The sequence below is a fragment of the Bemisia tabaci genome, chromosome 10 (assembly GCF_918797505.1).
Source record: "Bemisia tabaci chromosome 10, PGI_BMITA_v3".
Taxonomy (NCBI): Eukaryota; Metazoa; Arthropoda; class Insecta; order Hemiptera; family Aleyrodidae; genus Bemisia; species Bemisia tabaci.
Window position 1 is genome coordinate 3,396,449 of NC_092802.1, and position 13,298 is coordinate 3,409,746.

The 13,298-nt window shown below is 36.9% G+C and overlaps 1 protein-coding gene across 3 annotated transcripts; it reads right to left on the reverse strand.

Moving 5' to 3' along the window:
• Nucleotides 1-164: 164 nt before the first annotated feature.
• Nucleotides 165-13,296, reverse strand: LOC109038057 (transcriptional adapter 2B). 3 transcript variants are annotated; one of them, XR_011900684.1, is made up of 11 exons: nucleotides 12,907-13,296; nucleotides 10,360-10,419; nucleotides 9,684-9,822; nucleotides 8,514-8,731; nucleotides 7,666-7,741; nucleotides 6,968-7,118; nucleotides 5,843-6,047; nucleotides 4,387-4,428; nucleotides 2,518-2,644; nucleotides 1,207-1,269; nucleotides 165-330 (listed from the first exon to the last, which is right to left on the reverse strand). XR_011900684.1 is itself a non-coding variant. In XM_019052991.2 (11 exons), the coding sequence occupies exons 1-11, from the start codon at nucleotides 13,003-13,005 to the stop codon at nucleotides 232-234; spliced, it is 1,287 nt and encodes a 428-aa protein (XP_018908536.1). In that variant the 5' UTR covers nucleotides 13,006-13,296; the 3' UTR covers nucleotides 165-231. The 3 variants fall into 3 exon arrangements, 1 of the variants encoding a protein (XP_018908536.1); XR_002009536.2 differs by having other exon boundaries at nucleotides 4,387-4,431; XM_019052991.2 differs by having other exon boundaries at nucleotides 4,387-4,436.
• Between the last annotated feature and the right edge of the window lie 2 nt (nucleotides 13,297-13,298).

Consider the following 13,298-nt stretch of genomic DNA (forward strand, 5'->3'; position numbering starts at 1 on the left):
TGGACTGAGTGCGGTCAGACTTCACTATCTTAGCACCGACAAATTTCTACTATAACGTTTGGTTTGTGCCCAGAAACATTGATAGAATTCATTTCGAGGGCTAGCACTGCAGCCTATAGCTTCTGCTCAGTATTAACATTAAAATGAAAAAATAAATAAATAAAAAATGGTGAAAATGTATCTGTATTGTTTGTAAAGTACGTTGAAAAATTTGAAGCTCAACCTAGGAAACTATCCAAGAGCAGAGGTGATCCAGCCACTGTGGTTTACGTAATCAACTATAGCACGGTCGTGCTGACAGGAAGGGTTGAATGACAGTCCAAGGTTGTCCTGCAAAAAGAAACATCTTCCTTCAGTCAAATTGCTCAGAAATACGGATGTATTAAGCAGAGTTTTTTTTTATGAACCAGTGAAAAAGTTGCTCACAAACAAGGCGGATACAGAAAGGTGGTTGCATTTCGAGTTGAGCTGCCATTTTAAAGACTGTGACATGCACGGGTACATGCTTTGCCATGCAATCAGGATGTACCCAACACGTACCCGATGCCGTGTGGCGTCAAGAGAGTAGGAAATGCGACCACCATTCTTTACCCGCCTTGGCTCACAAATATAAAATCAAAAAACCTTTTTTTACTTTCTTCACAAATTTTAGCATGATACAAGCATATTTTAGGCGTTTGTAAACCTATCTACAGCATTGTCACTCTAAAGATGAGCGCTATATTTTTGAAAAAATTAAGGACCATTCATGGATTTTCACTATTTTCAGGCTTCTTGAAACCATTTTTTTGATAGATTTCCTCCATAAAATTCAATAGTTCCAACTCTCAGTAGAAAATCTTGCATGTGTGTCTTTACCTATATGTTAATGGCGAAAGTGCGAGACAACGTTTCTCCGTTGAGATGTTTCAAAATTTTCTCTCCTGTTTTATTTCTTTTGAGGGAAACAAGTCCACTTTAAAGTTTGAAATTTATACTGCATATATTCTGCTAACAGAGTAGAAAAATCAAGGAAGCTTTCAGGAAATAACTTTGTCTAGTTTGCCGAGGAAAAAATGAAGTATGACAGGAGATCCTCAATGTCACAAACGGAGATACACGGTTCCGCACTTTGGTCACGGATATGTAGGAATCAAGGTCAACGAAATTGGCATAAAAAAAAATCAAAAATGAAAATACGGAAAACAGCATTCCTGATGTACTTACAGCAACTAGCAAAGTTTTTGTTGAGATATATTGAGATAATGGTATTTTCAACATTGAACACAGCTGAAACAAAGATACTCAGAGTTAAAATTTGTGTGACAATTTTAAAAAAAAAAAAAAAACTTCTCGGATAAAATATTTATTTTTGAAAAAAATTAAACATTTTTGCCATAAAATTGTCAGATATATTAGATTGAAGGAAAATTATTTAAAAGAATTCCATTACACTCGTTTTCTAAGGAAGAAAATATGACAACGCCTGAAGGTTCACACATCATTTTTCCTTGGCGCGGCAGGGGAGTTTGTCCTCATGAGAAAAACTCAATATTTAAAAAGAAAACATAAGTTTGTCTCCTTTCGTTAATTTGCAACTTTTGAACCTCAATTAGAAAGTTGATCAGCTCTATTATTCGAAATTGCCACCTTAGAGTTCTATAATTCAAAATCACCATCACACATTCTGTGTTCCAAACTAGTAGAACTGGACACTTGATAATTCAGGATGTTTCAGTGACTTTCTTTTGACTCAATTTATTGAAGAAGCTACAACACATTCATGAAATATGGAACAGGATTTCAAATTTTCTTTGAAACTACTTTCTACGCTTCAAAATCTTGCTAATTCGAAAAAAAAAAAAAAAATCATTCGTCTTTTGAGTTGAGAAAAAGCAAATAGGCACTCAAGTGAGAGCTTGACAGAAATGAGTGGAAAAATGAAGAAACTCTCAAAGAGTGAGTTTTGTTGAAAATTTAACAGTGTGAGGCCACCTGTAAAATTTTAAAGATATCAGTGTATTTTGATTCACAATATTTACCAACTTATTTTATAAGTCACACCACAACAGATAAAGCTACTAAGAATCAAAACTGCAGTTAAGGGGCAAAGTGATACATTCAATTTTAGGCATCCTCTTGCTATGAATGACAGGTCAGTACGAAATGATCAGCTCTATGCTGATATGCTTAGAAAGAACGCTGTATGGGCTTTCAGACGTTGCCATTTTCCTTCGATAATAAGCAAGTTTCCTGAGAAAATCCCCAATAGTTTTCTTATAATTTTTCAGACAATTTTGTTCGCAATTGAATCTAAAATATCTGTAAATTTAAAAGAAACATGAGCAAAACTTTCCTCAAAAATGCACAATTTATCCGAGGAAATTCGGCAATTTCGAATTTTTATACAGCATTCTTCTTTAGCACAGCAGTATGGGCTGCAAAACCACGATGCCCACCTTGTGCAATCATAATGTAAAATCCAGAGACACTGGAGCTAAAACAAAAATCTGATGCTGAAGTAAAAGGCATAAATACCTGCTCCTCAGCAGCGCTAAGCAGGGCACAAAGATTTGAGTCTGCGGCGGGCAAGCGCCAAGAGGTGGGGCTGCCGGTGGGGGGCATGAAGCTTTTGTTTGTTGAAGAGAAGCTTTCGCTTCTTTCTCTGAAAAATTAACACAAATTTATGAAAGGAGAGACTTTTTCCGTTACTGAAAAAAAGCAAAAATGAGCTACATAGTTTTAATTTTGCATGCCTTACTGGCTCCCCCTACTCAAATACGTACAAGACTTAGAGACTAGCTGGATTACATTTTGCAATAAGGAACCCCTACTTCTGGCCCATTTTAGAAACAACATACATGCCATTGGTTTCCCTATGCAGATATGTGCTTTAGTAGGAGAGCCAGAGAAAGTTGTTCCCTATTGCAAAATGTAATCCAACTAATAATCATCTTGTCTCCATCTCTCACCGGTCAGTCATGAAATATTGATGTTGAATGACAAAACAATGGTGAAACTGCAGAAATGCGTATCTCGGCCTTCGGCACAGAAGACTTCCTGTCATAATTCATTTTCTATGTGGACAACTACCAAGCGTCATTTCTTGAAATATTCCGTGATTTTTCTTCTCCGTATGAAAATTTCAAACCATGATGTTAGTTCAGTCTCCTTTCAAAAAATAAAATAGGGGGCAGAGATTTTGAAACACTGCAACCAAGATACACATTTTTGTACTTTCACCATTGAAAAGGAGATTCAAGTAGTTGGCACTAAAATATAGATCGAAACCTAAAAAAAAGTGCATGAATTTTACGAGGAATTCCTTACATAATCACATTTGAAATGCGAGGAAAAAGGCTTAAAGGACAGGTCACGTGCACAAAAATTTCTGATTAGGGTGGAGAGCGTTCATAACTGAATAGTGCTTTCAAAATTCTTGATGCGTCTCTCATAGATCAAAATCAGGGTGTCTGCAACCTCAGCAGGAGAAAGGTCCCTGATTTTTTCAGGAATTCTATGACTCAGGTGATAGAGATTCCCTTACTTTTCACATTTACAATTTGTACGCGTGGAACTAAAAATGAAAAGGTGTTACCATTACTTTCAATGCAAACGACAGAAACACAAGAGCCTTTTTTCTTCAGATGTTGATCATTAAAGTAATTTAAATTGCAATTCCTTGAAAAATTGCTTTACTGTTCATTTTTCAGAGTGTAACTCAGAGCTTTGCCTTCCGAACCAGACTGAGGACCAGTCTGATTGCAAGGACAGAGCATTCTTTTTCCCCATTAATCTCCCTTAAAATTCCCTGTTTTCCAGACCTGTGTACACTCGGAAAAGTATTATTTCAGACATATCTTACATTTTGCTTGACAAAAACTTACTAAGGCAAACATTATTTGGTTACTTCTTTCAAAATTAGCGATTAATTATGTAAAATTCCAGAGATTTTGCTTTCTTTGTCTTTCACATGAAGCTTTGAGGAAACGGATCCTAAATTAGCTTGTGACATAAAGGTAATCTCCAAAAACAATCTCCAATTCGCAAAACAATTTGCCATCATTTTTTCATAACCGTGACGACTATTCAAATTGTTGCTCCAAAGATGTTAACATGGTCGAGAAATTTAAGCGCCTCTATGAAAGTCTCAGAATCAAGAAAAAAAAATGAATACAAAACCTTGACTGTCAATCCCTGTAACCTACAAACGACATTTTTTTAAAGGAATCATTCCTCCGGAGGGATGTTTCTTAGACGTGGAGTAGAAAATACTACAGTAGAATAGAAAATACTTCAAGGACATAGAAATAAAGACTGAAAATACCTCAACAAAATGAAGTTCAAGATTTCGATTAGCTGTTAAACAGAATTAAAGTGCATCATTAATTATTAAACAATACTTACTTTCTTTTTTGAGATGAAAGAGAGGGATGAGGTACTGATGAGCTGCTGCCCTAGGACAAATAAACAAGTGATACACTACAAAAAGAAAAGTGGTAGATTTTTTTATTTTCTTTTTTCGTCATTAGAAATAGTAAAGAATTATGAGGTCAATGCGCTAGTGGCAAGAACTCAGCAGGCTTACTATCGAAACTGACAGTCGAAGCAATAGAAAAAGTAGACAAAGAGAAAATAAAGGAATCCTATTGGTGGTTGCAATGAACAAAGGGGGTGGGTAACAGAGCAATCAACGGTAAAAAATGAGAGACCCTTCAATTAGTACATCATTTTCCCTCTTAAGCTGTAACAATCACCCATTTCAATTAAGGATCGCTGCATTTTCACTTTATGTTCCTCGCCTATTGCTTTGGTCATCAATTTAAATAATCAGCCTGCTGCTTGCTGATTGTTGAAATTGATAAATAAAGTGATAGACAAAGAAGACATAAGAAGTGTGGAGCGATCCTATTGGTTGAAATGGTTGGTTATTATAGACTAAGGGAGAAAATTATGGACTAACTTTAAGGTCTCTTGGGGTGGCTATTAGTTAGTCCATTACTACCTCATTTGTCCATTGCAACTACTCGCTTCGACCAATAGTATCCCTCCATATCCCTTTTGTCTTCTTTGTCTACAGCTTAGTCTATCAATTTCAACGATCAGCCTGTTGGACTGGTGAAGACAAACTTCCATGAATGGGAGCTAAGTAAAAAAATCACAGAGCGACTTCAGCTCTGACTGTTTTTCTTGACTTCAACCACTTAGGCAAAAACCACGCAAATGTAAGTCAAGTATGACCCCAAAAGCAACTTCCTTCCATGTGTTTATTTTTGAGGTCAGTTGCAACTATCTTGAAATTTTCAGATAATTTAGATCTGATCGCCAATAAAAAAAAATCTGAAAAATTGAAGGGAAAATATTTGAAGATTTTCCTGGAAAATCATAGCCAGCACAGGTTCTTGTTTGAGCTGTCTCTGTTGTTTCTGGGTCCCTGATGACTGGAGGTTGAAATTCAGGTGGCAAGTTGTACATTTTCAATATTTCATGAAATTAGCTAAGAATCATGAGAAGTATTAAATTCATGAGCATTATCTATTAGCCTTGTCTTCCATCATTGATAATGTCTAGCATGGCTCATAGGTGTTTGGACTTGCCCCTTTTTCACATGATGAATGCTGAAACTAATTGAGTATTTTGACGTACAAAACAGGCAAAAGCCTTGATACTCATGAGGAAAGCTGGAAATTAACGATGGCAGCTGAGGCTTAGTTTCCAAACTTCCATCCTTCTCAAAAACATGGTTCAACTGCTGTTAAGTTGTATTTGCTCAAGATGTCACTTTGGTGTACCGTTCCTTCAGCAAGAATAAACCTGATGCGCTGTTTTTGAGCAATGATGAATAAAAGAAAGTGAAACTTACAGGACTAGTGCTCCCAATATGCTGTTGACGATAATTGTAGAAGCTTTCACAGTCTTCAAATTTGGTGATGCCATTTCGCCGACAAATTAGAAGTTCGGCTAATCTTCTTCGGAGGTTCTTCTCCCGTTGCAGGTTAACTAATAATTGATCGTGTTCTTCAGCTGTTTGAAACTGGCATAACACTTTGGTACGTTCTTCGAGGACACTGCAAGAAATACATTCAGAATTATTTACGTCAGGAGCATTGAAATTTCAACTTTAAGCAATGGGTCAGTTGCACTGGTCACAGAATTATGTTTTGATACTTGATTCTTGTAGATTAGCTGAAAATAATAAGATCAGTCCAAACTGCAACTTTCTACGTTCAATATTAACCGAGATATCGCCCTTTAAAATGTCAGGTTTTTGACATCATCCACCGCGGCAGTGACACCCTTGGTTTCTTCCTCTTTTGTTCGATCAGTGATGCAGAAGGTGCAACGTAAAACTTCAACGACCTTAAACCCAAACAAAATGAGGTGAACTGACTAACCGCCTAATCTCTTTGCAGCGAGTGCATTATCTCCTGAAAAGAAGATGCATATAGTGCGAATCCGTCTGTTTCATGAGTTTGTTTACGTTCAACGTCGTTGAAGTTTCCAGTTGCACCCACTGCATCACTGATTGAACAAAAGAGGAAGAAACCAAGGGGTCACTGCTGCAGAGGATAACGTCAAAAACCTGACTTTTCAAAGGGTGATATCTCGGTTAATATTGAAAGAAGAAAGTTGCGGTTTGGACAGATCTTATTATTTTTCGCCAATCTACAAGAATCAAGCATCAAAACACGATTCTGTGACCAGCGCAACTGACCCATTTGGGTGTCCAGATTTTGGCAAAACAATCAACGAGGGATTTTTCCTGTTGACAAATAAAAATTTAAATTGCACAGTTAAACCACTACATTTAAAAACCTTCAAATTTCTTAAATTCACCACACAGAATGAGGATGACTTTTTTATTTTTGCTCATAAAACCTATTTAATTTCAGGGGCTGATGCTTTTAACTTGGAAAGGATGGCTTTCTACTGTTGGATGGTTATGGTTCAATAAAGACGTTCGAAAGGGACAGACAATTATTCTTACCGAGTCTCTCTTGGTTTTTTCTTGACATTCGGTCTATCTTTCATCAAACTGAAAAACTGAGAAACTAGCATATAATCCTTGGCTATTCTTTTCCGCCTGGCTCGTTCTCGGAGTCTTTGAGTGTACATGTCGACCTGTGTCAATTTTAAAGCTGCAAGAAAACAAGAGTAAAGAACGAAATTAATTTAAAAACAGGAAGCTTGGACGCAGGAAAATTTGTATACAAAACTTTCGATGACAACTTTTTGGATACATGCAGTCTGGAAAAAGTTATTTATGATGGTGGAATTTTTCCTTTTCTCTTTGAATTTCGAGGGGAGAAAGGTTAGTGAAAAATTTTCAAGATAAAATTTGTTCGTGGATTTACATTCTTCATTGGTAATTCTACAGGTGTGCGGTGTTGATCTTGTTTGAATGTGGTTTATGGGCACCAACCTTTAAACTTCGATCTGGCCATATATCGCCACTCTTCTTGTATGAACTATGCCATCTGTACATGGCCTGCTGTGGTAAAACGATATACAAACATTCAGATGTGGCAAAATTTTCTTTTATGAGACGTTCATTTTTTAGAAAATTTTGAATATTTTTCACTGAAATTTTCAGACACTGTAGACTGAATTGAGAAAGCAATTCTCCATTAAATTGGATGAAAAATAAACAAGTTTAAGAGCTGGGAGGCGGAAGAGAGTTCTTACCTATATCAAGGCAGTCATCTTTGTCGTGGTTGATGGAGAGGTTTGAGATCAAGTACTCTGCTTCATTGTCGAACTCCTGAAAATTTAAGGGGAAAATGTTTTAGCCTACATAATACAAAGAAGGAAAAATATTCATTTGATGCAGCCGTTAAAACTCTTGGATAAGAAGTCGTGGCTGTTCAGGCAGACATAATTGCGTTTTACACAGGAACGCCTTCAGCGAATTGTAAAAATTAGGACTGCATATCTTTTAAAAGAGGCTGAAACTCAAGAAAAAACCTTATTTGGGCTCTTTTGAGGGTACAAAAGTACTTAGTATTGGAGAACAGCAGTTTAAAATATTAAAACAAATTTTAGGATTCATGCTACACAGTTGTCTCCTCGTGATTTTATTACGATATTGCAATGTTGAAAAATATTACTGATGAATCAATCAGAATGGAATGTCTTCTGATTTTGTTTCCTTCAATTTTAGGTACATGAGAAACAATTAAGGTAATGGAAAAATCATGTTGAGTTGATATCATTTAATCTGATGATCCAAGCAGTTTGAGCTGAATAAAGCTCATTTGGTTGTAGCAAATGACAGCATTATGCACATGCAAATGCGTTACTTCGTATTTCGAGGGACTAAAATTTCTGCAAGACTTTTCAAAAGAGTAATTTGCATTTATCTGTTGAAAATTCATACTGCCTGTTTATCTACTTGAAATGAAGAACGGTTCTTAAATAAAATAGCTTCGTATCAGGAAAAATTAACCTTAGGCTGACCAAAAGCTGCAACTTATTGTAACTTTTGCTCTGAAAAATACTCCTAAGGAAATGCACATGATAGTTGGAAAACAAACCTTTTCAAAGTCATCACGAAGCACCATATAACCTAGTTGTGCAGCCTCTTGAGACGAAACATCTAGGAGGGGCATTTTAGAAATGGAGGCATGAGACAGAGCACCCTTTTCTTCCTTGATGGGATCGCGGTAACGTGGTCGCCTGCGCAATGCCGGAGCCCAGCACATTTTACCCAGAGTTGCATCAAGATATCTATGCACATACTCCTCTTTGGCTTCTAAATTTTGTAAAAATTCGTCAATTTTATTAAAAATGTTCAACAATTTTATTCCTAGTTTTCAACAATTTTACTTCAAATTTTCAACAATTTTATTCAAAATGATCAGCAATTTTATTCAAAATGTTCAACAATTTTATTTCATTAAAAAAATTAAAACAACCTCGGAAACTAGGTACCATCACTAAAAACTCTTAGACTCTCCAAATTTTCATTATTGTCTGTTTTGTACAAAGGCTGTCCCACAGTGACCTGGACATGATGCTGTAACTCAAAAACTAATCAACGGATAGAGCTGATCTTGAGCTCATTCAAAATATAAAGTAAAAAAAACCGATGGCGCTAAAGATCACTATATTTAGATGAAAATTGACCAAGTTATGACACTTTAAAAACAGGTTGTAAGAGGATACCCTACCGTTTTTTTAAACTTGTTTCTTTTCATTTTACTCGTCAAACTTTTCCGGTGACCTTCCCCCAACGAAAACAACTTGGGAACAAATACTAATTGCTTTTTTTTATTCTAAGGGCATGGTTTGTCAGAACTTTGTAACCGATAAACCCACGGTTCATCGAATGAGCCCAAGATCAGCTCAACTTGTTGATTAGTTTTTGAGTTACAGCACCAGTCCAGGTCATTGTGGGACAGCCTTTGTACTTAGGGATTTAAAAGACTGATTTCTATGATTTGCACACTACTGCCCGGTAATTACCAGGATGAGACCACTGTTTTTAAAGTTCACAATTTGAAAACAGTCTTAAGGTGAAGATGAATGATTCAGAATCTCTCATCTTCACACATTGTAAGGGAACGCTGTTTCCTCTACCTGACTAAGTCATCAGAGCCCACCAAAAATATCTGAGAGTCCTCTTTTCAGAATATTTAGAACAAGGTTTCTTTGCCATTCAGGGTTATAAAAGTAAAACATTATTCGGAGCTTTTCACTCTTACCCTCTGGTGTCCTTGTCTCAATGTGATTAGCTATGTCCTCCCAGTTTCCGAAACCATAGTATTCGGTTGCATCCAGTAAATGGATTTCTTCTTGCGGGGTCCATTTATTTCTACCGAACAAACATGGCATTCCAGCATCCTGAATAGAACACATGAGAAATTGATGGTTAGACTCAATGCAGTTGTACGATTTAGTCCTCATTTATTTTGGGAATGTACCTAAAAAATTAGGGCACAAGTATTTTACTGGTTTTCTTTGAATCAAACTTTAGCTGAGGAAAAATTTTACAAAGTTTGAAAATTACACTATCTTTCAAACAGAATAATACCGCAGAAACAGATTTGGTGACATTACATGATTTATTGGCAGTTGTTTCTGACATCATTCATTGCGTTCTCTGACATTTTATCCTTTGAGGTTATAGGCTTTTTTTGAAATGTAGTTCCTATTGTTAATGACTTGTTTTTGGAGCTTTTTCACTTCTTCTGATGCGTTCATTGTAGTGGTGAAAAATTACGAGTTTCTAAACTTTCTGCAACATTTTATGAAGTGATGAATTTCTTTACCTGAGACTTACAATGGTTAGAACCTATAATTACTTTTTAGGATTTTAAAAAGAAAGATAAATCTAGAGAGGAACATGCATTTCACAGGGAAATCTGAGGTGTAACTTACGACAAATTGATACGGCTCATCATTCTTGTGCTGTCCAATTTCAGCTCCTGCAGAGAAACACTAGAACATAGTGACAAAGAAAGCAGATGTTAAAAAAGACATGAACATTTAATTAAATTGCTTTAACCGTCACTTGACAAGAGCTTCATTGATGAATTTTTTCAGAGATTCCATAAATGACGACACCTAATTTAGGACAAATGATTGAACAAAAAGCCACCTGGATGACCAAGAATTTGGTTGATAGCTCTGGTGGATTTATTGGTGGGAACCAACTGTCTCTGATTGGCTATCACAAATTCCATAGTTTCTGTAAAAAAACCGCAAACAGAGCTCTAACCTGTTTATAAAATTACTTTCGGGTTGTAAAAGAAAGCATGTCACAATTTCATTATCTTCTTTGACAAAATCCATTTACTTCAACTACCTAAAAATAAGTAAATTTATTTTATTGAAACAGATCTAGAAGTCATTTTTTTTTTTTTTTTTTTTTTTGAGGACATAATGGTAGATTGGGTAAAACTACAAGATTTCAGCAGTCACATGGAGAGCAAAGACCACTCCATCCAACATTGGGATATTTCAATACATTATTACCCGACAAAATTCGACAAACATTTCCAGCATGAGTTTAATAGCCGTTTATTACTGTGCCTTTTAATTTGAAGTTCATTTGTTTAAGGATTTTGTCCAAATATAATATCAAGGCTGAGAATTGATCTTGGGATCTTCACCCCATAAGATTCAAAGACAACGATAAATGCCCTTGCGGGCAGATAGGAACAATCAACCACATCTTTCTTCATTGCCCAAATATAAAACAACCAAAAAATATCTAGAACCTCATGAGAAACCTGGATCCTCAATGATCGTTGATTCCAAAACTATCCTATCAAGAACAGAGTTAGAACTCAACCAAGGACTAGAATCCAACTTCATCAATAATCAAATCTCATGCTAAAGTACCTACCCCTTTACTAAGCGGTGGCTGTTTGTCTAATATGACTAAAGCCAAGTGGAGAGGCTATCTAGAGTGCACAAGCTCTCCAAAAAACAAAACAAAATAATTTTCCGTAGTGAAACCCAGCACTTAACTACTTTTAAAAGGATTGACCAGATGCTAGCACCGTGACTGATAGAGCCACTACCAGTGGTTGTGGGCAGATCAGCGATACCCAGTTTTTGAAACTCACATGCGCCAAATGCGCCTAAGAAATCGGTCATGGCGTCTAAAAAATGAAGGCTCTGCGCCAACGTGGCCCGTAAAAATCGGCCCCCCCTCCCACAAGAAAAAAATCCAAATTTTTCTGTTTGGTAATTTTTTGACATTTCTCCCAAATTACAGCTACTCGTTCTGTAACTAGAACATCATGCGTCTAAATTTTCACTGAATGCGCCGTGATATTGAGGCAAAAAGTCAATTTGGCCCCTAAAAATCAAGTTTAATGAGCCACATGGCTCCTGAAACTCAAAGATGAGTTTCGAACACTGATGATATCACAGGGCTCTTTTTTCTATCCTGAATGCAAAGGATCATGATGAACATCTGAATTTTGTTATTCTGTTCTTCAGCTGCTTTCCAAGCATTCCAGTGGATGGATCACACTTCACTGTGATCCTAACAAAATTCATGAACTTTCCGTCCTACGAGCATGTCACTAACAAATAATAATAACAAATCAAAACAACCACCAAAAGTGAATATTTCATCACTTGGAACATCATGGGTCGGTCCAGATCGCTCGAGATTCAGTTCCAGTGCATTCCACTGTGATCTACCCTGCAGCCTGATTGTTGGGATTTTGTGCTTGTTGGGTGGACATAGATTAAAAGGTGGAGCGTAGGGCTGTTCTATCAGTTGTCGGTAAGCTACCAAAACAATTCCGTTGCAGATAAGTTACGATATGAGCGCTCATACCGATAGCGATCTGAGTTTTCGGTGCTGACAAAAATAAGCTGTTGCTATATGTACATCTATTTTACACGCCGCTGCGCCAGGCAATCTGACAATCCGACACACGGGGCAACAATGCATCCAGTGTGAGCTCTAAGAACTCAGATAAAGCCGGCTGTTAACAATATCATTGCCACTGTCAGTACCGCCACCGATAACGGTTTAAGAAGATACCAATTGCATTCCAGCAAGAATTCGTTTGAACACCCTTGGCAGAGAGTGAATGTTCGGCAATGTCTTATCGCTGCTTTATCGTGCCTTTGTAAAAGGAATGGACGACATATTGTCGGAAACTTAAGAGGCGCCTTTAGCTTGTCTTAAGTTCCACCCGACAAAGCAGCGATAAGACATAGCCGAACAATCATGCTCCGCCTTTTGACCTATGTCATCTATGTTTACCCGACAAACAAAATTTCAACAATCAGGCTGCTGTTCCGCGATAAAAAAAAAAAGCCCTCCGAACAGTTGGTATTGAGGTTAGGACTGGCAGATCAGTTTTGGAGTGCAAAGTTAGTGAAAAACCATAAATTTCGGAGCAATGAAAATTAAAGATGCGAGGACTATCGTAAAAAGAAGTAGTTATGGAAAATTACCTGCAGACACAGCTTGAAATCCGGGCAGACAGTGCATCGCACTCTCAGTCCTTGGACTTCCTCCTGGCAGTAAGAACAAGCCCGAGGTTTAGCTGACATTGGCGAGAAGTTTCGAAAGTCGTAGGATATGAAGACTAAGACATTATGTACCTAAGATTTGAGAGGGATATGCTGTGGGGTGAAATCATTGCATTGCAGGGGAGGTAGCTTCTAGGAATATTGAGAGACTTAAAAGGCAAAGCTGCGTTTGCATAAATACACCAAAAAGATGGACAGAAAAGTATATTCTGACAAAGAACACTGGTAGGGCTTTGGAAATTGATAAAATAAAGAAAAAACGGAAATAAAACTAAAATCGTTTTCACAGTCAAAGGCCTTAAAAACAAACAGCT